The 27,600-nt window shown below is 33.4% G+C and overlaps 1 protein-coding gene across 1 annotated transcript; it reads right to left on the bottom strand.

Annotated features, from left to right (window-relative positions):
• Positions 1–13,699: 13,699 nt before the first annotated feature.
• On the bottom strand, positions 13,700–26,934 carry LOC124361096. Its single transcript, XM_046815131.1, has 2 exons — positions 26,490–26,934; positions 13,700–14,164 (listed from the first exon to the last, which is right to left on the bottom strand). The coding sequence occupies exons 1-2, from the start codon at positions 26,932–26,934 to the stop codon at positions 13,788–13,790; spliced, it is 822 nt and encodes a 273-aa protein (XP_046671087.1). The 3' UTR covers positions 13,700–13,787.
• Positions 26,935–27,600: the final 666 nt, after the last annotated feature.

The following is a 27,600-nucleotide window of genomic DNA, read 5'->3' as shown; positions in this document are numbered from 1 at the left end:
TGTGCTTATACTCACGAATATTAGCTGTGCGTTCCTGTGGTAAAGATCAACTAAATCTACCTTTCACCACCCCCCAAATCAGATTGATCACGAGTGGTGAGGCTAATTTCCAAGAACATATCCCCCTCCCCCCACCTAATGTCAATTACCAATTACTAATTTTGATAGTTATCTTAACGAGGTTTGCATGAACAGACCCAGACAACTAATACCCTCTGACCACTCCATATTATATTCTGATTTCATGTAACTGTTTAAAAAGTGATCATGACAACGGCTCGAATTATTATCGAACATGCTCGTAACATGTACAACCGTGAAACATTTAAAGTTAATATTTTTTCTCCGATGAAAATGCTTCCTTCATAATAAACCTAAATAAGGTAGTATTTATTAATGGTGTAGATATATAATAAAACTTTATGTTTTAGTATAATCTTTAAGGTTTTAGATATAAAAATTAAAACACATTCCAAAGTTATAGTATTGTAATATCAAAAACAGAAGTATAAAAAAACCAATAAAGATGTTTGTGTGTGTGTGTGTGTGTGTGTGTGTGTGTTTGTGTGTGTGTGTGTGTGTGTGTGTGTGTGTGTGTGTGTGTGTGTGTGTGTGTGTGTGTGTGTGTGTGTGTGTGTGTGTGTGTGTGTGTGTGGTAAAAAAGTATTTAATCTATATATTTTACTGTATATCAATGATTTACAGCTTAAAGTAGTGGCTTGTTTACCAATCATTTATAATCTTGTCGTTGAAATGAATTAGAATTTTAAAAAATTACCAGCTTTGAATATTTTTTGAAAAAAAAAGTTTATTTTTATGAAGAAAACATTTCTTGCACTCTAGTCATTTTCGCGTACGTATAAAAATTCCTTGTCTTTATCCTCAACAGTTTTTATTTAGGCCTGACTGTAGGTGCTCTAAAAATTCTGCTTCACTTGCCTATCAGTTCTGTGAAACGAACACAGGTTTTCTATGTATATTGTCTACATAACTGTTATTTTAAAGCCCTGTGACGAAAAATGTTTTTACCTCAACAGTATTCCAACAAACATTCGATAGCCTGTGACTTTGGCTCAGGAAGATTGAGGGTGTGTCTGTACCACACCCGTACACCACTAGAACAAGAGAACAATGTCATTGTGAGCCTTGGGGGGGGGGGGGGGGGGGGAGAAGCAGTGAAGTGGTGGTGAGAGTAGGTTATCGGCAATTAGGCCATTGTATTTGCCTGCCTAATCTGTTCAACTGTCGACAAAGCACGTTCATTGCATGCTTCACCGCATTCGACAGAACACTATGAAAACAATGATTAAATTCCAATCCACCTAATGTCAAGTGTAGTAAATATTAATGTAGAATAACAGTCAGTACTTGATGACTTACAAACTTGTCTCGTTAACTTGAGTTTCCCTCATAAATGAATATTTTGGTACTGAAGTTGACTCAATTACTATTTCTTTGTTATAACTATTCATCACTCAGTGTAATATCAGGTAATATTTATTACTGTTTAAAACAATTATGGAAGTTTTCGGATGTTTTTAGATTTTTAAATAAGTGATTGCACTGTATAGGCTACATCTAACTGTGATAAACTCTGCTTTTTATAAAACTTAGGCCAACTATTAATTCTGTTCTTCTAAAAAAAATATTATTGAAACCGGTTGTTAAATATTAAGAAATTTAAAAAACGTCAGTGTGTTTAAAACTGGTAAACTAGCAAAATCACTGCAATCGAAATTCTAAAACTAAGTCGGTTATGTTTTTAGAGCTAAACTTTTTATCGAAAAAGTTGTAATGGTGTATACTGTATACTTATACATACTTATACTGCTTATACTGGATACTGTCCAATCTACCAGAAATATATATTTTTTAATAATTATCAATAATGTTATTCCTCATATACGGTTGGTTACTTGCAAAATAGTATACAATATAGTTGAGCAAACTCACTCTTAAACAGTGGTCAAAATCAATAAAAAATATAAAGTTATTTAAAAAAATCAATCGGAAAATATGCATAAATGTATGAATAGCCCACTTTTTGTGTTTAGCATAATTACAGATAAACCTCGAGATACTTACGTTTGAAATATATTCATAAAGTTAAAGATTTTAAATATGATATCAAATAACGAAATTTAAATATGGGTACATAGCATTCATATTTATATTACAATTACCTAATAAGAACAGGGGTTAATTATTGGCCTGTCAAATGGTTGTCTTTTTCGTTAGGCTATCGGATGAGGAAAATGTCTCTCCTTCTGTTTCTGTAAGACTTCCAAGAAGGAAAATTAGGTTGTTAACTGACAGTCATGGTAAACTGCTAAGTAAACTTGTTACAAGAAAAATGTAATAGTGGTTCTGATGTACTTTCTTTTGTCAGACCTGGTGCTAAGTTGGATCATGTTGTACATGATATAGATGATGTATCTAGTGATTTATGTAAAAATGATTATTTGATAATTTTTGGTGGGACCAATGATGTAAACTCTGGACACTGTAGTATTGAAGATTTATTAAAACTCATTTTACCAGATTATTAACATCGACTAGCAACACAAACGTGATTGTGGTTGGCCTTCCTTATAGACGGGATAGGCCTGATCTAAATAGTTTGATTTTCTAAGATTAATATGACAATTTTTCAAATCGTTTCACAGTTTGTTCATGCCCATTTCCTGTCACTCAGCTCAGTTATTCAAGCCTCAACTTTATACCAAAATTTGGCCCTCCATCTTAACATTTCAGGAAAGAGGAGGATAGCTAGTCTCCTTTTTAACATGATGCCTGTTGATTGTAGCTCCCCAAACCTCTCCTATTCCTGTCTTAATTAACCGAGATCTCTCATATAACTATATGTCCGAATCACTCCCAGTTATGTCGGATACAGTGCCGAAAGACACCTATCCTCTTGAGAATGACTGTTTTTTGAGGGCTGTTTGCCGAGAGTGGATAGTGTTTTTAATGAATGGTAATTGTTCTTTGGTGGGCAGGCCTCTATTACGAAGTCTCCGAGTTATCCATCAGAATGTGCAGGGTGCCAAGGCAAAAATGCCTCAAATTGAAGTTTTACTTGATCTGTACTCCCCAGATTTGCTTTGTATCTCTGAGCATTTTTTTAATAAAGCGGACCTAGACTCTTTCAGCATGCCTGGCTACTGTATTGCTTCGGGGTACTGTCGTTCTATCTTAAAAAGAGGAGGCGTTTGTATTTTAGTTTTAGTTAAGGAACTACTTAAGTTTTATGAAATTGATATGTCTGAGTTCTCGATTGAGGGTGTTTGTGAGTTGTGTGGTGTTAGAGTTGAGTCTGAAGCAAATAGTATTATTTTTATATGTGTCTATAGACCACCTAATCAGAGCATTTCTGAAATAAATGATTTTTTTCTATCGATTCAGCATTGCTTGGAAACCTGTATCCATCTTGACAGATGGATTGTTTTGTCTGGTGATTTCAATATAGATTTTTCCACCATTAGTCAGTCATCTAAAATTTTTATCGATCTGATGAATTCGTTCGGCTTGGTGAGCACAATAGACACTTTCACTCGAGAATTTAATGGTTCCAGTTCACTCATTGACAACATATTTAGCAATATTCCAAAGAATATGTTTTCACCTCAGGTTCTAATTACTGGAATTTCCGATCATCATGCGCAAATTGGAGACATTGCCTCATTTGTTCCTTCAAACCCACAATATTATTAAATTTACATTCAAGCGGTGCTTCACCCCCCGGACGGCATTCGGGTCTTGAGGAGTCTTCTGGAGGGTGAATCATGGCATGAGCTTTTTGGAGCCGCTGATGTTGATGAAATGTTTGACTCATTTCTTGCAATTTTGACATTTTATATTGATTGTGTTTTTCCTACAAAAAAAGATTAAGTTCGGTACATGGGGCACTCAGATGAGGATTCCTTTGGATGAAGATCTAAAAAAAACTTCATAATCGCCTTTTGTTTCTCTACTCGCTGTCTAAGCATCTTGACTCTTCTCATCCTTTGAGAGTTTCTTTTATTCAAACCAAGAAGGAGTTTAGGAATCGCATCCATTCCGCCAAAGCGAAAAAAGTATTGACCTACATCAGCGGGGCTCAGAATAAACAGCGAGCTGCTTGGAATGTGGTTAAGGATCTCATTCCTGATAAGAAAGCTAATGCCTTCACACATATTACGCTTAATGACGAGAATGGCGATCTGATGAACAATCCTAGGATGATTTCAGAGAAATTCAACATCCATTTTTGCAGAAATAAGCCAGAGTTTGAGAGATTCTGAGGGTAATTCTTCATTTGTTCCTCCAAGATCATTGTTCTTCATCAAGTATGAGTTCCTCTATATTTTTTGCTCCAACTGATAAGAATGAAATCATCTCAGTCGTAAAAGTCCTTGAAAAACAAGCAATTCAGCAGGATTTGATGGAGTTTCATCCAGGATTTTGTTGAGCTGTATAGATATATTGGCTGATCCTCTTGCACAGATTGCGAACTCGTCATTTGAATCTGGGAAGTTCCCATCACACTTGAAGCTCTCAATTGTAAAACCTATATTTAAGAAAAAGGAAGTCCAAATGAACTTAGCAATTACCGCCCCATTTCGATCCTTTCTACATTTTCAAAAGTTCTTGAAAGGCTTGTACTGACCAGACTTTCCAATTACCTGTCTGTCAATGGAATTTTACATGGACCATCAATATGGCTTTCGTGAGGGGTTGTCTACAGTCAATGCAATTTTTAGTCTTCTAACTGAGGTATCAAACTCATTGGATAACAGGAATCACGTGTTTGTGGGCCTATTTTTGGATCTTACGAAGGCTTTCGACGTTGTGAATCACGGGTTTGTTGCTCAGAAAACTTGAAAACTTGGGTATTAGAGGGAAAGCTTTTGATTGGATTGCTTCTTATCTCCTGAACCGAAGACAGATTGTTGAAATTCCTTTTATTGATGATACAGGGGTGCTTAAGAAAAACAACTTTCTGAGGAGCGAGAAGTACGCCACTGGAGTTCCCCAAGGCTCCGTACTTGGTCCTTTATTATTTTTACTATTCATAAATGACATCCATCGAAGCGTGAAAGGTTCCAAGTTGTTTTTGTTTGCTGATGATACCTCTTTGGTCATCTCTGGTTGCAATCGAGCCGAGCTTGAAATCCAAACCTTTGTTCAGGCCAGTAATTTGCTTGCAGTGGTTGGGTGAAAACTCTCTGTTCGTAAATACATCTAAAACCAATTTTCTTGATTTTGGAATTAGAAAAGTCTGCTAAAACGTTGATTGAATCTCAAAACATTATGATTGGAGAGTCAGAAATGTGTCCTTCTTTGAATGTTAATTATCTTGGAATTGTTTTGGATGATCAGCTAAACTTTTTTAGTCACATTGATAAAGTCACGAAAAAAACTAAGCAGCTGCATATTTTTGATGTATAGACTATCCTGTTTTGCTAGTGAGGAAATTCTTTTGCTTACTTACTATGGCTGTTTTTTATCCTTACCTTTGCCTATGGAGTCTCTATATGGGGATACGAGAGTAAGAAAACTCATATATGTTTTTCGTCTCCAGAAAAGAGCTATACGGATTATTTTCAAGTTGAGTCGTTCCCAGTCTTGTAGAGGTTTCTTTCGCAGTAATAATATCCTTACGTTCCCATCCATCCATTTTATATCCTTCAGTGTCTTTCTTTTTACAAAAAGTATCCCCACCCTTTTTTCAGTCAACGTTAAATCCAGCCCATAATTACTCCTTAAGAAAAATAAACAACCTAATCCTACCCTGCCATAAAACATCTTTTTTTGAAAAACAAAGTCTTTACTCCTGCATCCGCCTTTTTAACTCTTTGCCCATCCTGCTTGAAAATTGTTGTGGACGATAGGGAATTTCAAAATCGTCTGAAAAAATTTCTTATTTCGAGAGAATATTACAGTGTCCGGGAATATACGTTGAGGATAATAAATTGTAGATCACTCCTGTTATATTGATTTGGTCTTGGTTGTGTTTGATCTGTCAGTAGTCTATACTTTAAGTTAGGATATTATAATTTTCTTGACGAATGCCTATGCATGTTATGTTTTTGGCAATAAATGAATTGATTGATTGATTGATTGATTGATTGATTGAATAAGCAAATAGACGAATGGAAAATTATAGTTACTCCTTTCCTTACTAATGTCAAAATTATAAAGCTGATTTTATATTTAGGGAATTTTAGGTAACATAAAAGTATTCATTATTATGTTAATTTTTTTAGATTTCCTGAACGTATTTTTGTTACATCATAGACACATTACATTTTGTGAAATACATTTCCCATACTTAAGCAATAGTTTTGAGTATTTATTTTCGATAAACCTACTAATTTATTTTATTGTTACTAGTTATAATTACTTACTTAATTACTTAACATATATTTTTATAACATTTTGTATGCACGTTATTATAAAAACACATATCTTACTGTCAAAAAGTCAAGATTTATTATTATTAATTAAACCTCATTAAACCGTTAAAGGACTATTAAGACGGAGACAGAACCGTTGCCTACGCTACACAACGGCACGGCGCGGCGAGGCGGCGGAGTGATCAGCTTCACTTTCATCCGGGTCGGTAATTGACCTCTCGCAGTAGGGCGAGGAGCACTTTCACTCTCAGCAGACCGCCAAAATAAGAACCCTACCGTAGTAGGTAAGGAGGGGGATTGGGTGTGTCCACTTTCCGACCATTACAGTTCAAAGTGAAAGAGAAAATATGCCTTCGGCCAGGTCCTGTTCCTGACAGTGGTCTGTGACTTTCCCACGCGAAAAGGATAGGAAAGAGCAAACAAGGAGGAAGATTGGTATCACAATCCCATTCACTGAAGAAAGTAAACGATATTTGGGATTATTGTTTTTCCCTATATTGTTATAGCTCTATGACTGGACTTCGTTCTACATTTGATGAGTACTAAAAGAAATATACTTTAAAATGCACCACTAATAACCAAATAAAAGATAAACTTTTGAATCTTACCTGGAAATTGTGAACAGAAATAACAACTATAAACGTTGTAATTGGCTGAGCGTTAGCGAAGCCTACACTCGAGAAGCTGGAAAAATTCTATCTGGAATTCTGTCCGTACGATATCTAGAGAGAGAGAACTGATATTCTTCTATATAGGCTACGCAATGTCCGATGGTGGTGCATGTTACTCAATACAATCTATGAGTAATTAGTGAGAATTTGTAGTTGGTTTTATGGGTAATCACGATGGCAACAAATAAAACAGCAGAAAAATAAACAACCATATGAGATTTTAACTTGTGACTTCAGAACATGCAGCTTAACTACCTATCTCAGCACATACAAAATCATACGCGTATTTTGGTGACTTGGTTGAAAGAATACTTTTATTATTTAAATACAGTTATGAAAGCCAACTAAATGACCTAAAAGTTGTATGAATTATGTAGGAAAATGTCTCAAGAGTATCTGTAGGGTTTAAATTTTGTATGGAACCTTAAGAAACGAATGAGTTCCATGATGGTGTATATTCACAGGGGACAGGTGTAAAAACTTATTTTATATTTGATTATCTGTCTGTCTGTCTTCCTCTGACACATCTCGAGAATTACATTCCCTAGTACAGATTTTAAATATTGCAATCTCTGCAAAACCTGGTACACGTTTCATGGTGTAGTGTAATCCTACATTGTGTTATGCTAGACTAAAGTAATTTTATAAATGTAATTTATTTGAATGGCTTTCACTTCCCAATCAACAGAACAACAAGTATCCAAAACGGTATATGTCATTTTATTTCTTCATTACGGAATAAAAAGGTCTACCACCTTTTGAAGCTGTGAAATAGCAGGACACACATCTACTCCAGTCATATCGGGACACATCCTACCCATCACGAAAAGAATTTAGTAAACATAACCTCAGTTTTATCGAATATATAATTTTGTACCATGAATCCTTAAATAATTCAATAGTAGCATGCGCAAAGTGGTTACGCACTGATGGTCTGTAAAATATCCGCCTATCATCGTAGGAAAATCTATTAACCCACGTACAAAAAGAGCGATCTTGAGTAACAACACGTAGGTCTGACTGGAATCTACCACAACTCCAATATCCTTGCGCGATGGAACTTCTCATAAAGCAGAGGACGGATTAGTCATACGAGTAAAGTTAATTAACATGGATTTGCCCAGTTTCTGGACCTTTTGTTTTTTCTTTTCCGCTTTTCCTAGAGCAAAACCAGAGTGTGATTAACGATGTAAATTGTTTGTAAAAAGTATTTGCTTAAAATATTTTTAAAATTCATAATTTTCTAGAAATACATTCAAATTTAAGAACTGTACATCATGATTTTTCTAACTTAAAAATCATATCTGTACTTAAATTGTAGCAATTGTTATTTACGTTTAAAAGTTTAAACGTTAGAGACAATATCTTGTATTAAGTAAATATACTTATAAAGAGAACGAACTTAATTTTGCTAAATAACACTTTTAATATTTTTCTTCAATAATAACGGAATAAAGCACTATATTTTTAGTGTGTATATATTATTTTTCAATGTTATTAATGGATCCCAATTATCTATAAACATAATTGTTATTAATTTTATTTTGATTTTTAACAAAAAAATACAGAATATGTTAATGATCATTAAAATTAAAAACATAACAATAAAACTACTATTGATAAACGGTAGAACAATAATACAAAGTACTAACATAACTTTTTTCTTTAATATTAGACATTATTATTGTTAATACCGCACAAAATTAACTTCCATTACAAAACATTTGAATTATCGTGTAAATAAATCAGTACAGAACAGGAATGAAATTCAAGTCAATTCAGTTCAATTACACAAAGTCTATTGTGTAAAATTGAAATAATATAAAAATAAAAAGTTATGTAAGGTTTCCTACTAGAGTAATGATTATGAATTTGATAACAAAGAACAATAGTTGTCAATAGTTTCAGTAGTTTTAGCACAAATCACCTTGTATCACACTTCCATTGCTTTTTTGATATTTTGGTCATTACTGACATTTTAAAAACTAATGTAATTTCACCATAATGAATTGTAATGCCCTGATAAAACTACACCAATTACGTTTCGACAAGTTTGTTAATTACTGGTTATATTAATCCATTATAAGTAAGAAAATCACGATCAGTAACTCATACAGTTGTTGAAGTACGAGTAAATGTCAAACTGAAAAAATCTATCTGACCTTTCAACAGGGCAATTTTAAAACCGACGCAAACATCTTGACGATATAAATTTCATTGTCACTACTCCCACTTTAAAACATTATCATAATGCCGATCTTGTTATAATGGTTATAATGGTACCACAACAATGCGTCCGATGGCGGTGCCAAGAAGTTGTTCTATACTTCATCAATCACGCCACGAAACACAGCCGGTTCCGGTCTACCCTTAGAGTACAATGTCAGATCTTATCTTAATTTTCGATGTAATACCCTTGAGAGCGCATAATGTAACAGCTTCTAATGTGTAATAAATCAATAATCCGGAAAAGGTTTGTATTGTGATTTATTAAGCGTTTGTCATATCACGAAATCTGCTACTGGACATTATATAAACAAATATTTTGAATGGAAACTGTGAGAAGAATTGTCTCAAAACAAACTGTTATTTAATATTATAATGGTACATACAATATATAATAGAAATATTGTTCTGTTCTAGTCACGTTATTGTTATTGAATATGTGTATTCATTCATGCCAGTTTCATAAAATCGAATTATACATGTTTTAAGTGCACATAATTACAAAGTCATTATAGAATACTTAGTTTATATTCTGTTGAACTATTATTACAAAATATTCAATTCACAATAAAAACATGTAATTGTCTCTATCTTGATAGACTTACACGAAACTAATTTTTAATTTTAGAAAGAATAAATTAACTATTAACTCCTCTTAAAGTATAACAAAGTATCACCACTCCTCAGTTTTGAGTAGTTTGTCTATTTACTCGGTGCAAATGTTGAGATTATCTCGAATTAATTTTCGGCTCAGTTCAACGTCTGCAATCTGCCACCGTAACAGATTTTATTCCTGGACTCTGGAGTCCAGTCTCTTTCAAGAGATCTAAAAAAAATCGACGTGGTGACTCTCAAAACGAACTCTTTGCATCATTTTGACATAAGAAATTATCAGATTTAAAATTTTGCATTGAGCGGAAGGTGAACTGGAGTTTTTTTGCATTGGACCAACTCTTTTCCCGCGAGGCTTGTTGATATATGTTAGGTATTGAAGAATATTAAAAATTAATGAATTGGAAAAAAGTTATTGTATGTTAAGTTCCAGACCATGAAGTGATCATGAGGGCTGATGCTTTGGACTCACCCTAAATATGAAATTATTTAAATGTTTTTATGAATCTCCAGGTGTGTAACTTTATAAGTTCTCTTGAACCGGTTAAAATACACTATAGATATACAGTGTTATTGGGCGTATGGATGAGTAAGCTTGTTCAAAATTCTTCTTGGTCGAAGTTGTTCTTCAAAGCGAGTAGTGTTTGGTCTTCTTACCATCAGAAGAGGTTATACTTATTGGATGATGGGCACAAGAATCATAGGGTACTTTCATTTAAAGAACATCTCTACAGAAGGGATTTCTTTAGGGATAGTTTATAATGTGTAGACTTATATGCAATAAGCAAGGGGAAACTGCCTTTAGCTTCGTCCACTTGCTAATTATAACGGCCACATAAAAGCTGCGGCTTTCAGTTTCTTTATCTAGTTGTCTGACGGTGATGTATCTGTCATTTATATATCTAGTGGTCGGCTTTTAGTGTATCAAGCTAGAAAAAATATAATCTGAAAAAATTGAATAATCCCACCTTTGGATACCCTTTCACTTTAAGCCTAAAGTAGTGAGGGTGGCTATTAAGTCCTTTCATTTGAAATTTTCTTCTGTCAATATCGAGAAAACCCAGGTAGTTGGCGTTATTATAAATCAGTATGTGAGCAAATATACCTCCTGCTACAAAAGACATTAAGATGTGTTCGTAGAGCAGCTGATGTACCGTAACATTGTAACTAAAATTCAGAAGATGCGTGTCTTTTGAACTAGGATGGCATTATTATAATAATCTTAGCAAATAAACTGAGCAGTGTGCTGTCTGGCCAGAGAAGACGATGAAATGTGTCTGCAGAGTACCTGGAATTAAGTTAAAACCGGGTTGTCTAAAATTCCCTTATTAGAATGCAGATTCATAAATTATTCTACACAGTGAGTAAATAATTATTCAGTATGGTATAGCAGTTGATTCCAGTCGAGATCAGTACAATGTTTTATATCGGTCACGTATGCTTGAGTTTGTCATAACTGATATTTCTTGTGTAATTTTCCCGATGGACAAACAGGATATATTATAAATGTTTCTCGAACTATCAAAACACGCAATCTAAGTAATTCGTCCATGAGACCAGTGAGCAGTCTGTACCGTACAAAACTCAGTGTGCCGGGTCGGCGCGAGGAGTGCCCGTGTCAGTCCTGACACCGTTGTACGCGTCTGCCAAGTCTAGTCCGCTACTCGGTCATTATCACCTGCTTGGAATATTTCCTACCTTAGCCGAGCACCCGAAATAGTCACCTTGCCAAGGCCCTGCAGCTCTTCCAACAAGGATTTGCAGCCTTCAGTCCCCGTTCTAAATTATAATAATTCATCCCGGATTGTTATCTCTGATTTTGAAATTAAAACCAAGGTTAGTGTCATCTAACTTACATACTGAGTCAAGTTATGTCTGTCTGTTTATAAAACTGATATTTTAGCTCCAGAGTTTTCTGCTAAAAGTTTGATATTTATTTTCTTTTATAATTACAGTACGAACCTGCATAAATTACAAACCTGTCAGTGATACTTTCATATCTAAAAACTTCTGGTTTAATTACACTAAATGTTACTAGGTAGGAGTATATCACAACTCATGGAAAATAACATCCTTCTCTCAAACCAGTTCCTTCATGAGATATCTAGGGAAGACAGACTCACATGCTAATAGGCAGAAGAGGAATGTTAACAGAGTACTTAGTGATAGCAAATATACAATACCTTTCTATATAAGTTTACAGCTCAAGTTCCTTTCGCGGTATTACGAGTTACAGACTTTGCTAACGCTCAGCCAAATCCCATGCAAAGACATACACCATCATCGCATGCACTCAGATGCCCCATGCACTCTATCTTGCCTATATACAAATAGACCCATACAACGGAGTATTGATGGGCTCCACGGAGTGTAACGTAAACCTTACCAATCAATCCTCCACTATGATACATGATTTTGATCAATCCAACAAAATAAATTTACCACTTGAGTTAGTATCTTTATTGTAAATGGACATATGATTGCCTTAATAGTATAATCTGTTTATTCTGCATTTCCTAATTGTCATCAGGGTTAACTGTAAAGGTAATGAAATTATAGAACTAAATCTCAATCTTTCTGTCCTGTCATCCTTTGGTTCAAATTCAATAGAACTTTTCCTTGAACTAAGATGAACCGATGTAAGAAATAGAAAGCCTTTAGTAAAGCAACATGTGAAACCTTAGAACTTTGAAATTTTTGAACCACCCTGAGATGTTTAAAAAATTATGAATAGGGAGATCTTTAAAATGAGGTACGGCTCGACCTAAAAATTGTTTACCCGATGCTTTGGAGTCGAAATATGGAGGTTTGCGTATAAACGATGAAGGTAGATGTCTTGATTCAGCCGTGATGCATTGCGGACGGTGGTCTGCCTTTAATATTTATTTTGGGTAAAGAAACTTCATAAGGATATGATTAACATTTTTATTTACACTACTGCAATTTAAAAAGTCATTAGCCTACGAAATAAATTACCTCTAAAGCTATGAAATATAACTATATTTAAATTAAAATTAAACTAATTAATTATTATAAAAGCTTTGTATAAACACGCAGACTCAAATAAATATACATTCTAAAAGTTATTCTACTTTAACAAAATTTTTTTATGATATTTTGGATTGTACATTTCTTTGATCTAAAAATAAGAATATTGTTTTAATATATTTAATTACATATCTTAGAGATGTAGAGCTTGTGCATTGTAATTTCCTAAATATTATTTTTGTAACTCTCCATATTTTAACCTATTAATATACTTTGTTTCATCTCTTTAAGGAATAGGTGTATTACTTTATATTATACTAAAACTTTTAGTACAGTTAAATAACACGGTAAGAAAGAGAAATTTATAATATGGTGAGTTCAATACTAATAATTATTGATAGTTAGGATAGCCAATGAGTAATTATGTTGATTGTAATATAACAAACAAAAATTAATATTGGTCTGTTTAACATATTTTTGAACACCTATTTCTCTCAACATCTGAATAGAATTGTATAATTCTCTGTAACCGGATCATTTAAATTATTCTATCCAAATCCTACTCCACTCTTGTGAAAATATTCATCGTAACTAATGAACCCTAGAGCTGTTTTTATATGAAAAGTTATGCATAAAATATTAAATTAATTTTTACTAAATATTGTTGAGACTCTTTCTTCTACTGCTTAAAATATTTATATTTCTGTTTCAATTTCTTATCAATTCCTAGTTAAACACTCAAAATCCCATTAAGGTTTCTTTCTTGTGTTTTTTCAAAGGATTATTTGAAAATACTCGGCAGTTTATGTCAACCAAAGACACTTTAAAATTTTTATATTTAAGAGATACATATTTCTCTAAATAAAATCGCATGTGATTTTTTTGGAACACCTCACAAAGTTGAGCCGGTTTTTTGTAATCCTTCCACATGGGCTCTGTAGGCCAAATCCGTCGCTGTAATGTCTCCCTCGTGCCTCGAAGGAAGATCAAAGCCAGTTTCCAGGCTCCTGGAGTAGCCAAAAGGCGAGAAGGTTCTCCTGTGGTGACCGTGGCCGGTAGGGACGTTGATGACCTCGTAGGTGGCTGCATCGTGGTCGCCTCCTCCCCCTCCGCCCTTCCTGAGGGCCACCAGACCAGACAGCATGAGAGCCATCAAACTGACCATGAGAGCCTTCCCAGCTAATAGGGCCAGGGAGCCGATTCCGAGGGCGCCCATCATCCCTCCTGCCATCAGGATGGCCCAACCTCCACCACCCTTCTTCTTCCGGCCTGTTCAACATTGCATAAGACAGTTAACAGACCTATAAGTCAGTGCCAAAAGGTTGTGATGAAGCAACAGTTTAAACATATCCAACAAGATCGCTATTCTCAACTTAACACTCTTAACGGTATTTAGAAAGTTTTTAGTTGTCTTGTTAACACCTTTTAAACGTCTGAAAAGAAAGTGACAGCTTATCTGTCTGAACAAATAAAGCATGTAAGCATGTTGCAACTAAACTGACACATTAAGAAAAAGAGAACACCTTACATAAAAGGATGTTCGGAATAGAGTTACCACAATACGAATTATTTGATCATGTTATATTATTCTGTTTCATGATCAGTTTGAACGCTAGTAAATGAGGTATCTCCCGAGTTTTTCATAGAATAGTTGTCTAAATTTATGTTCATTTGAAGACTACAGCTGTTTAAGTACGGCATAGCTCTAAAATTCCTCAAATACACATCATAATATTCATGTAAATAAATAGGAATCGCATAAATGTGTTGCTGAGCACTAATCTCGAGAATGGTTAAGCCAATTCGGCTAATACTTTAGAAAAATATTCTTTGGAATCAAAGAAAAAGTTTTATGAACAGAAAAATTGGAAAATGTTGGTGGAATGATGGAGAATTCTAAACAATAATAATCTTATTAACGAAATATAATCCAAATATTTTGCGAACAACAAAAAACTGTTGAAACTTTAAGCTGAAATTCGCAAAATAAGCAGAAAAATGTTTTACATTAAAAGTTGCATAAAGTATTGAATATACATTGACCTGTATTGTTAGACACATTTTAAAACCAAAGTTACAAACAAACGTTTACTACTTACTTACTTTTACCAGTGCCGAATTGAAACCATCTAATGCATTGGAAACACTATTCAATCCCTTTTATAAAACCTACCTTAATGAATGCTCTCCAGCTGTGTACCTTTGCACAATAACGTACTCAGGCATGATTAGCTCCCTTGATATTGTCTATTACATTTACTGCACTTTAGAGAATCGACAAAATCGAGCCATAATGAGGCATTACAGTTCAGATTAAAGTTCAAAAACAGTTCAATCAAATCCAATTTTATTATAAATGATAATTTTGAAATGTTGAATAACCTTAACTTTAAGGATTTTTCTCTCTTCCTAAATCAGATCGGTGTAAAAATCTAAATCAATATATAGCTCCAGAAATACAATAGATAGTAAGTCGGCGCTTTTTAATATAAGTTAGTTTCCAAAACCTACATATGTATATTTTTTCTTGGTTGGGGTAATATCGCAAACTCAACTGTGGAACATTAAATAAACCATACCGGAAGTGATTATGAACAGCATGTATAGACAGTTTTATACCGCAGTAACCTTCCAGCCGTATGTAATTACGTGTATTTTATTCGCCATTACAATAAGGTAAACTCAATTCCGGCACTTGAAATAAGAGTATCTTACGTCGAAGGTAGATTACAAGTGCATTTAGTAGACTCATCTGGACTTGTCCTGTAAAAGTAATAATGTATATATTTTCTTGATGCGGCAACAATCAAACCCAATTGTGCCACCGTAAATAAATTAAACTGAAAGTGCATTGCAACGGTGGGAATAGACATATTTATAATTTAGTAGCTTCGCTCTATGTATGTATATATATTTTTCTTCATTGGGACAACAAGGCAAACTCAACTTAAACCACTGGAGATATCGTAGACTAGAAGTAGATTGAAAATGCCAGTAGTGACGATCTTTACCGAAGTGTATTTTAAAACCAACATTTGTATATATTTTGTATAAGATTAACCAGGTAAATTCAACTGTTAGGCCATATTACAATAGACAGTTCGTTGCTAAAATGTTCGTAGTTGATAGGGCTTCTCAATATGGAACTAGAATTATCTTAAACCGGATCTCATAATTTACAAGAGCCGAAGTATGACGAAATTTGACGTTTAGGTTAATAAGCGTCAATTTCCGACCGTTCATATTCATTTCGAGTGCCATAGTATATCTAGTGCCATAGTTGAGTTTTCCCTAATCAAGAACATATAGAAAAATCTTCGAACAATAACTTCGAGCTTATAAATTGCGTCATAGCTCTGTATATTTAATACATATTTTAGTAATCGGGGCATTAGGGCAGGAAAAATCAACTGTGATGTCAGAAATGTAATTGATTTGAACCAGATATGCACGAAAAACTTGAAATCTAAACTAGTAACGTCTTTATTTAAATTTGAAATCTATTAATCATAGATACTGAAATAATACCTACCAGCTATCTGCCTTCTTATGTTTAAAAATATGATAAGGCCCCATCATACAGTATGTCATTTTATTAAGGAGGCTACGCCATTTGATTTTAGAAAGTGCGACCGAAGACGTGGTAACAGGCAGTTATCAATAAAATACTGTATTACATCATGAAAACTGACTGGATTCAAATAGTAAGCAGCCTGTAATTACTTTAATCGTTCAACCTAGCAACATCGAATCTATCAGAATATTGTTTAATGTGAAACAAACCTATGTTAACCTGAGTTTGAATTTCTTGTATTTTTCTATTGAGATAGTCTTAGAGAATACGGTCTATGTTTAAATCATAATATTTGCATACAATAATTTTATAAGATATGTACTACTAATGTAGTACATTACTTTGATTATTACAACATACATTAGTTTCAGCAAAAACTTTATAAACATTGATATTTGAAATGTCAATGATTTTTCTCTCATATAGTTGTGATATACTAGATAATATGGTAAAATATATCATGCATTCATAAAATTGTACGTTTTTTCTTCTCACAAAAGAAAAAGTATTCCTGTTTCTGTACACAATACGGGAAAGATAAAAAGTGTCATAAACGTATTCTTTTCAATTTTACAAATAAAACATCTCTATATTGTATCATCCGACATGGTACGGATAACTAACACTGTCAGTAAAAAATGATATTCGTCTTTAGTCTTAATTTGAGTAACGATATAAAACGACAGGCATTTGTTGAACTTGAATCCGATGAAACCTACAATCACACCTTGAAACGTCAACTGGAAAACTGTAGGAGGCAGGAAAACCGTTGCGTAATCTTTTGGCTATTGACCAGAGCTTTTAGCCAGATGTAACTATTTTTTCAGTAGAATGCAAATTGGTCAATCCATCTCAGCCACTTGGTATCTGTGAGCCTTGGGCGATATTCAAATAGGCTTCATCTACATCAGGCCCTTCAGATCCAGAATTAGTACGTTATGTCCATTAAGCGGATCTTGGCATTTAAATTGATTTATGGTCCTGCTTTTTATTACCATACTGTAAATGATTTAAATATATTTCAATAGCTTCAAAAGTTGATCTGATGACGACCAAAATTTAAATCTTAGGAAAGAAATATAATACATTTGTGCGGCATACTATTTTTATTAGTTATAATTAATTAATAATTATAAAACATTTTCTATATTAAAGTGAACACGCCTGTTTTACCAGTTAATTTGAAATATCTTTCAGTTAAAATTTATTTTAATTGCTAATCTAATTTATTTTATGATTATAAAAAAAGCAACGAAATTGTGAAGAAGACAAGATTTTCCGGACATTTACCATCGTTTAGTAATGAAAAACATTTTTGTACTACTTAACGATGGAAAACAATGTTAAAAAATCCTGTTACTTTCACAATCCTACCATCATCAAAACCAATAAAAAACCAAACTTTTTGGGTCTTGCCAAAAAGTGTTTTGAATTGAGGTTTGTAATGCCAAAACATTGTGAATAGAGATTTTGTGAATAGAATGAGCGTAATATAAGTTAAATACTTAACGTATTATGCATATTTGTCATCAAGTTAGGCTCAACTAAATTGGTACCATGGTGAAGTTACCAACGATTTCTACAGAAAGAATAAGGATATTATTTAGAGAACTTGTATTAAACTGTTGGTAACAAAAATTATTTACAAAAACTGAAGTACCTAATGAATAACATTTTCAACAGTCGAAAAAACTTTTATTACGAAATATATGAAAATAATGTAATACATTAAATTACGTTAAAAATGTAATCAAATGTTGATTTTGGACACCAATTTAGGTTCCCTTACAAAAAGTGAAAACTTTCCCTTGCGGTCAGGTGATGCACGGAAAGTGCTTGGGAATGCGGTCAAAAACTAGTATTTGGACTGTAGAATTTGTGACAGAGGGAACGAGAAAGGATAGGCTAATGGGTGAAATGGCAAATAGTATACGGTAGAGGCAAGTGGAGTAGGGCCCCATTAGCAGGAACACACAGACAGAGGTGTTAGCGGCTCTCGGTGCACCCTGGCTGACCACAGAGAGAGGCGACCGATGTTTGAATGGGTAAAAAATGAAAGTTTACAAGTAATCCTTTCTCACAGTAGTGTGTGTACAGTGATTTCAAAACTCTTCTGATCATTACAAAATTACTAATATTTAATCATCACTATAATATGAAACTATAAACAATTTCCAACTCTAAAACCTAGTGTCAGTTGAACTAGATTATACAGAGTGTGTGAAATGACTAGAAAGATTTTAATATTTTAAACCGTAGTAGAAAATGTTATTATCCCTATCATACCAACTTTTTATGCAATAGCCATAAAATAGCGTCAGTGTCATCGAAATGTTTGGTGCAATCCTAGGTCAATTAGAATATTGTTTAAAGGTCTTTTTATTGTTAGAACGTGATATGGCAAACTGCACTTTATAAGCATTATAAATTGACGGTTGTTGCAGTAAGATAAATATTAAACCTTTCAATCACTGTCATTTTGTGTAGGAGATACGTTCCAGAAATCACTCTATCAGAAAATTAAGCGCTTTGGGTAATCATTTCATTATAAGCGTTTAATTACTTCAATTCCGTGGGATTATATATTATTCACTTTGGAACGACAAATAGTTCATCGTTCAGAAAAAACAACCACATAACAGATAACCTGTTATTTCACAAAGATACTTCCACATTCTAAATTATATCTGCAGATTAGATTCAATGTGCGTTATAAACTTTTATTATTTCCTGACCGGAAGTTACCTACTCTACGAGTTTACGTGATAATGCTTTCACCATAATACTGTCACCACAATACTGGCATTACTTCTATCCAAAGGGCATGTTGACCTAAACAAGTATTGTATAGTAACAGACAATGCGATATGTAGAATATAGAATATTCAGTATTGTGCAAGGAAATTCTAGAATCAATGCCCGGCCCTTGCCTGGTATGGTAGGAGGAAAGTAGAAGGTGTAGCACGGATATCATATGTATGGATAAATATTAAAAATGCGAAACTTATACAATCAAAAAACAAGTGAATGTTGAATCCTACAATTACTCAATGATAAGAATCAAATAATATATTTAGCACTTTTTATGTTTTAATATGTAATAACCTATAGGATATTATGTAGTAAGTTTAACTCCGTGAGTACTATTTAAAATACTTTGTATTTAGGAGAATGAGGTTAAATATAACTATTCTTTTTATTTTTAAATGTTATTAACATTCTACAAGTTTTTATCTCCAATCGCTAGTGTTTAGCCACCCTCCTTTTATTACAGTGATCGGTTATGTTTCGATTAGTTTTTCATATTTCATACTCACAACACTGTCTTAAAATTATAAAAACCATAAATGGAATTTTTTAATAACCCAGCATGAGTTCTTGGTATTTTGTTAATTTTTGTATCCAGGCAAAATAAATAAAAAAAAACTGTACAAGATAATTATTTGAACTCTTATAGGCTTTATATGAATTATTACAGAAGGGAATGACTTACGCAAATATGGCTTCAGAAAATTACATTTTTAATTAAATACTGAAATATATAATTAGTTTTCTATGATGAAAAAGAATCGTAAGAAAACTATATATTTTACGTTAAAATATGTTCTAATAATTTTTCTTAATACCCCAACTTAGTGTCTAAATTGTTATTATTCCACGTAGAGTGATTGAAACAATTCTTTTAGTTTTCTTTTGGTGTAATGATTAAACAATAAAGAAATAATATAAAATAACATTAGAGAGTAAATTACTATTCCAGAATGTCTAAATTACTGATAATATGCGTTAATGCATGAGGAAACACACGGTTGAATTGTTTCATAAGTTAAAAACGGATAAACTACATTTGGCGAAACGGTGATGTAGGTGGGGATCTTTCAGTGTCAAAATTGCAACGGAGAAGGAATGTTTTATATTTACTTAGTCATGCAATTCTGATTTAATAAGATTCAGATTGATTCGCCACATGTGATAAATATTAACTTTCAACGTAGTGCCCACATTAGTTCAACGTTTCCTACTTGATGTCTTGCATTGGATAAGTGTAGTAGATTGTGTAATGATGTAGACTATTAGTCGACAAATAGTGTAAATTGGTGCACTTTCCAGATTTCTCAATTACAAAAGTATAAACGGAAGTGTAAATACCGTCAATTCAAGGTATCATTCCTTTTGAATTATATTCATGTATTATGAAATAAAATTATTTGGCTACTCTAATATTGAAAAACTAGTGCAATTTTCAGTCTGAATTCATACTTCTGTAACATATCTGCATCTCATAACTGTAAGGTGCTGCTACCTAGCAACTAAACACGGAACTGCGTCCACAACAGCGCAATGCGGTGCCCGAAGGTTCGAAAGTCACAGGACTGAAGAGCTGGTCGTTAGAAACATATCTATTACAACTTACATTTCTTAAATTACTGTATCTTTGTTTTTGAAATATGTAAGAAACATATTATATGTATCAAAATGTATCATCGGCCATTCAGTTTTTACGCAATTATCTTTGTGAAATCTCTTAGGAAAGGGTCTGGTATCTCATAGGTTTGCGTGTTTTCCTTTTACAAATACCATGGACCTATCAAGAGAGGTTCAAACCCCCTTCTTACCTAACCTCCTTATTGGATTGTATAAATACAATGGGCTTGACATCAGACCGTCATGAATTTCTTAAACATATACAAAACTGAAGAACTGCATTTAATAAATTATGACTTTTCGTTTGAAATGTGTTTTTATTTATATAGAATATTTCTGAATTCTTAGATTTATTGTTCTTTCATATTACATTCACATTGTTAAGGCCGATTTTTACGTTGTACCGTACACGAAAAACTCATATGTGACGGTGACAAATACCATAGTAGCCTATATTGAACGGATTGTAGCGATTTCTGTGGTATTAAGCAGTTTTCGTGTTCGATATACATTTTGACTACCGATCGATTTCCTTTACTAAATGTTATTCACATAGAATTCAATTTAGTAGGCTAACCTATATTAATTAAGTTATCCTTAACTTTGCTGCAGGTATTGCAGCCTTAAATAAGGAAATTCTCCGTCTTATAACACAAACTCAACAATTTTAAACGTAGCAGTTAAGAAGAGATGTAAAGAAGGAATCGCTCAATAAATATAAGTAAATATTTAATCTGTTAAAATCGATTTCACAATGACTGTTACCACATTGTGATAAGGCAGCGGGATAGAACGTGAAAATTACGTTAAACGAAAAATCTCGCTTTACAGCAACGTTTTAAAGTTAAGTGGCAGAGGGATTTTATAGTTGAATCTTTGCCTCTCCGCAAAATCTTTCACATAAGCAAGACTGATGATGTAATGGCAACGAGTATGTCACCGTATTCTATGTATATATTGATTTTTAAACTTTGGGTTAGTTAAAATACTTTTAATTGGTTGCCTGTGGCCTATTTAGATTTTATATCAATATAATTTATAGTATTCTAGGTACTTAACATATTTTTTAATGTTTTTTTTTCATTAAAATGATTTTAATGCATGTTTTAAATTATGAAAAATTAATTTTATAAAGTAAAGTGGGCAACATTTCGTTTCCATAACTCCTGAATAAAAATAAAGCAAGATTGCTGTAGTTTAATTTATTATAAAAAATGTATGACTTTCAGGGTAATTGTCAATAGGATAATTTTTACTTACTAACTATATAGTATATTTGTAACCAATTAAAACAATGATTGGATTTTTTATAAATGGAATATAAATTGTGTCACAGTCGTTGCTGACACAGATTTATTGTTTCTTAATTACAATGAAGAAGGACTTAGAAGTAGGACTAGAAACTCACTCCACTATTTGTTGCTGTGTACTGTGTACGTTCTATTCCTGTTCTACTGCAACGTGACACGTCCGTTTCTGGTGTATTATACCGCAGTAACAGCGAAAATAGGTGCTGAGTAATCGACTTTTGCTACTCTATTTTCGTCGTGTTGTTGAGCACAAAGCGTACATAACCACGTCTCCGATGATTCCTTTAATAATACTCCATAACTTCAACATTAAAAGTTGTGCTATTTAAAATGGTTTATATTTAACGTATGCTTGCCAAAAGTACCTCGATTTTTAAAAGGGTTCTTATAACGCTGATGACATTTTATTTCATTGAGATTAAATGGTCCAATCCAATTCCAAACCTATATTGACCTTCCGGAGAATCTAACTCGTGACCTCTTGATTGGAAAGCCGCAGCTTTATTCCTACATTGAGTTGAATGTGAATTATGGTAATTCTATAACACGAAGTAGTTGCCGTTATTCTAATTTTGCAAGTTTTAGTATTTGTCATGGTCTCAGCATCAAATACGACTAAAATACTGTAATATATGCAAGAGTAAATTCACTATTATACAACAGGAACCTGGATGGTAATACCTGTCAGTGGAGAAGGCCTTTGAAAATTTTTAGGATATAAATCAAAAAAATCCTAAAAATCCTTTTTTATTTTTTTTATCTAATCTATCTAATTGTTACTGTTATCAGGTTTTCCCCGTTATCAATATATTAGGACCAAATTTGTAACCCTTGAGGATGCACTAATGTCATAATTCACTTCTGTACAACTGACAAGCATAATGTAGTAGTTAGCTGCAGTATTTGTTTGGTTGCAGTTTTGCTTTACTGGGGTTATGGCGTACTAATAAAATGTAACCAAGTAAAATCTTTAAACAGCCGCCATTTTGTACTGGATCAATCTTTTTGAGTGCGGTTTGCGGCATTAAACTCTGCTAGATAAGCCCTTTAAAATGATGTCCATATTGACCTATGCTCCTATTTAAGATTTCCTTCTGACTCCTTGCGGGACGTTCCCATGATATTACAGAAAACTGATAGTTCCATCAAAAAGTAGATTTTTAGGTGTAGTATTGATGTACCAAATCTTGTTTATTTCTCTGTTATCGTTCAGAAAATATTATACCCGTGCAGGACTTTATGTACACCCTGTATATATATATATATATATATATATATATATATATATATATAAAATATATATATATATGTATATATATATATATATATTATTTCATGAAAGTTTAATTAGTGTGCTAAGAAAAAGTTAATCTGCATTGATATATGTTTTACAGTTTAAGGATAAGAAAATGTAATCACAAAATGAACGTTAAGTTCAAGTAATATGGATATTGATAAAAACTGCATCGTTAAAATAAGAAAAGAGGAATATTTAAATAAATATTAAAGAAAATGTAAGGTTTCCAGGAATAACTTCAAATTTATACTATTGTAAATTTCAAAGTGACAACTTGGCAAAGATACTTTGTTAGGATTAAAATCTCTCTGGTTTCAACAATATACGACACACGTCATCGTAAAGTATTATAAAGGCGGAACGTGTATTTTATCTCGTACCGTGGATAATGTGAAAGGTCCATTTCCGTGAATAACTGCTGATTAGTGGTAGAATCGGGCCAACAATTTGGTGCAAGGTTTGCCGGTGGACGGGCTCGAGGCCCCGCACAAGTAGTAGCGGCGGCGGTGAGACGAAAGGCCCGCCAGCAAGCAGTCTCCCGGCGGCACGGTAGCCCTGATTAGATCTGACAGCATCAAAGTTTACGATGTGGTAATGTATTCCGCATATGAAGTGTGTGGATATTCATCAAGGCAAACAAATCTATCTCAAGCAAAACTCAAATACAAAAATATTCAATCCAAGTCACTTCCTGAAGGGTATTTTTAACATAACCAGTAGATTTTATCGGAGCAGGATTTTTTGATGCACCAGGATATCATATACTTTTGAATAATATTCTTCAAAGTGTCCATTTTCTATATATTTAATTCGTAACATAGTGTCTTATATTGTGGAATTGATTTAAAAAACATGTTACTTGAAAATACTATATAAAATATTACATTAAATTGTAAGAGTTAAAATAATTGCAGTAGGGTAACAATCAAAAATAAAATTTGTTTATGCTAAACAACTAATAACATAACTACCTATAGTATAGAAAAAATGAATAAATGACATGACCAAAATTAATATTTTCATAATTATTATTGAAACAGTTATGGGGATTTATTTAAATATTTAACTAAATAATATCTATATATTTTCTCATCAGGAAAATAACTTAGGTGCTTGAACCAGGGAGGGTTTAATTGGGATGGTTTTTGTCTTATAGTTAAATCTACCCTGGTTACACCAACAACTGATACATCACTTATATCTGGTAAATCCAATACAGTATACCAGTAGCGGTATAGCTCTAATCGCAATGAGATATTGGAGTAAATGATAGGTCAATAGGTCTAGAGTATTGTGGAGGATGACTACTATGCGAGTGGAGGGGCTCCCCTAGCGTTAACGATTTTGCTGGCGAGGTGGAGAACCATATTATGTCCTTACACGCCAATGGCATTTCAATTGAGCATACCAAAATTTAATACGAAAAAAGTCCAAACCCATTTAAAATATTTTTTTGACCTCCTAGGGAACCGAACCCGTGACTTCTCGATTAGAAAGCCACAACCTTACCCCTATGATACTGTGAGAACAAGCTTTGAACAGAACAGAGGCAGCTAGCCTCCTATTCTTCTAAGTTGTCAAATAACATAATGCTTACTACTCAGGGTGGTTTTAACATGAGATCGCGGCCACTGGGTTCGATAGGTGGTCCCTAAACCCTTCCCCATCTATTAAGCTGTTGATTTTCCGGAATCAGTGTAAATGTAATTTTAAGATTAAGTAAGTTCTCTCAGCTTCTCGTCATCACTGTACAAATGCAAGTAACACTAACAGTGTTTACAGTGTTTAAGTGTAATTTCTTTTTAACTAGCTGTCTTCAAATATACCTCATAAACAGACTAACGAAACACATTTTTACTATTGCAATTAAGTTTTAAATGTCCTACGGTACCCATTTTATTCTACAATTTTTATAATTTTGTTTAGAGACGAGTGATGTAGATATTCATGTCAATGACAGTTACTAATATCAAGCTTTAATATTTGCTCACTTAGGACAATCAGCCGTGTAACACTCTCACTGTGCTTAATCTTATAAGATCGTACCTTCCGTTATATTCATAATAGGTTTGGAACCATCACATACAAATCGTGCAGTTATGGCAAATGCGTGTACATTGGAGATACGTCTGAGTTATCATTTCCTGGCCACAAAAAGGTAAGTTCTGTACATTTTGTTTTAGAAATATAAGGAGCCAATAATGCCTCAGTATGGGGCAAGATGCAGGGTGTTGAGTTAGAGACACTATTGGCCATAAGACGTGACATCAGACACGTTATAAATATCTCGCCGACTGACAATTCTGAATTCTATTTTGATTATAAATGTGACACTCAAGGTGTGTTATTTTGTGGTACATGAATTTAATTTTGGTACCTGAATCAGTGAAAGAAGAAAATACGTATCCGTTCTAAACTATGATTGATGCGCTATAAAGTACAAAGGAAAATATTCAAACAAATGAAAAATATTGTATTTTGCACAAAACCAGTAAAAGTTTTAAAATACTATACGCAGGAAAAATTGCCACAGAGGGATCAATTAGGAAGTATAACCTTAATTTAAGATTGCTGCCATCTGCAGTTATCATATCATTTATCTTATAATTGTGGTCCATTGGATTTTCCGAAATTAATACAAACTATAGTAGGAGTAGTTAGGTAAAAAATAAACTTTTATTAGAACTCTAACTTTGCAAACCGTTGTAAAACTAACTTCCTTGACTCTTACTGAATCAATAATAGATTTTAAAATGTCTTGTCACAAAAGTAAATTTAAATACATGAATAAGTAACTTTTATTTTGTAATATCCACTAAATATATTGTAGTCTTTACTTTCCAAATAAACATAACAACATGAAAACTTATGTTTCCATATATTAGAGGAATGTACTTTCAATGTTCTAATAAAAAAAGTCAATTATTTTCCACGCAACTGATAAAAAGTCCCATAGCTTGAAATTGAAGTAAATTGATTGAAACTTACCTTCATCTAAGCTACTGGAGAAATTCCAAGGAGACATACTCGGAAGACGAATCTGTAGAGATCGGGTTTGGACAAACTTCGCAGCATATGAAGAGATGAGTTTATCAAGTGTAGCCTCTTTCAGTTTCTTGTCCTTTGGTAGATTTGGAGATAACTCTTTATCACTTATTCCGGTCATCGGTTGTTCACCGACGTCAAAGCTTCTCACCACGGCCACTGTACCTCCGAACAAAGGTATTGGGTTGTCGTTCTCTACTAGATTCTCTAAGAAGGCCAAAGATTTCATTTTTAGACAGGTCGTCAAGGTATCCGATGTTCTACATGAGAGCTTGGAAGCAGAAGAAGTTGTTCCATAGTTGAGGATTGAATCACTTCTGATTGTACTTGCCATAGAGTTGCGGAGCATCAGTGTAGCAGCTGAAATCACCAAAAATGACCACCTCATGGTAACTTCACTGACACAATGGCCTGTTCTAAACCAACGATACGCTTTTATCCCCCAGGGTTTTGTCGAGTTTCCCTGGTTTGGAAAGAAAAAGAAAATTTCCACCGGCGAATGCTTCTTGTCTCTGCGGTCAACGTTCATTGGAGCTTGACGCAGGCAAGCTAGGGTCGGGAGTATTCATATTTAACGCTTCTGGCAGCCCGCAAAAAATCTGTTGGTTGGTTCCGGTCAAAGAGTCAAGACCTCCTTGCGTTTTTCTTCATGCGTATAATACTTACCACTGAGTATAACCCAGTTATACTCAGGTGATCTATTTCACTAAAATAATAAAAATATTACATAAAGTTGCCATACTTATTCGTTAAACTTTCCCAAGGATAATAATTTACCATCTTCTTCAAGATGAAATCATAATGCGTTTTGGTGTTAAGTATCTAAATAATTCGAATAGAAACCGTGGCTGAAAACTAACTATCGCAATGTGTTGAACTCATCTCTTGAAACTAATTAAACAATAAGTCTGAGACAAAAACATAAATCCATGTATTTTAGTAAGTGTTGCAAAAGTCCTAATATTTGTTTGTATTAATCCTTTCTCTCATTACATATCACATAATAAAGGACATTTACGAACTAATATTCAATGAGGAAAATATCAGAAAAACG

The sequence above is a fragment of the Homalodisca vitripennis genome, chromosome 4 (genome assembly GCF_021130785.1).
Source record: "Homalodisca vitripennis isolate AUS2020 chromosome 4, UT_GWSS_2.1, whole genome shotgun sequence".
Taxonomy (NCBI): Eukaryota; Metazoa; Arthropoda; class Insecta; order Hemiptera; family Cicadellidae; genus Homalodisca; species Homalodisca vitripennis.
This window is presented reverse-complemented; position numbering and strand designations above follow the sequence as displayed.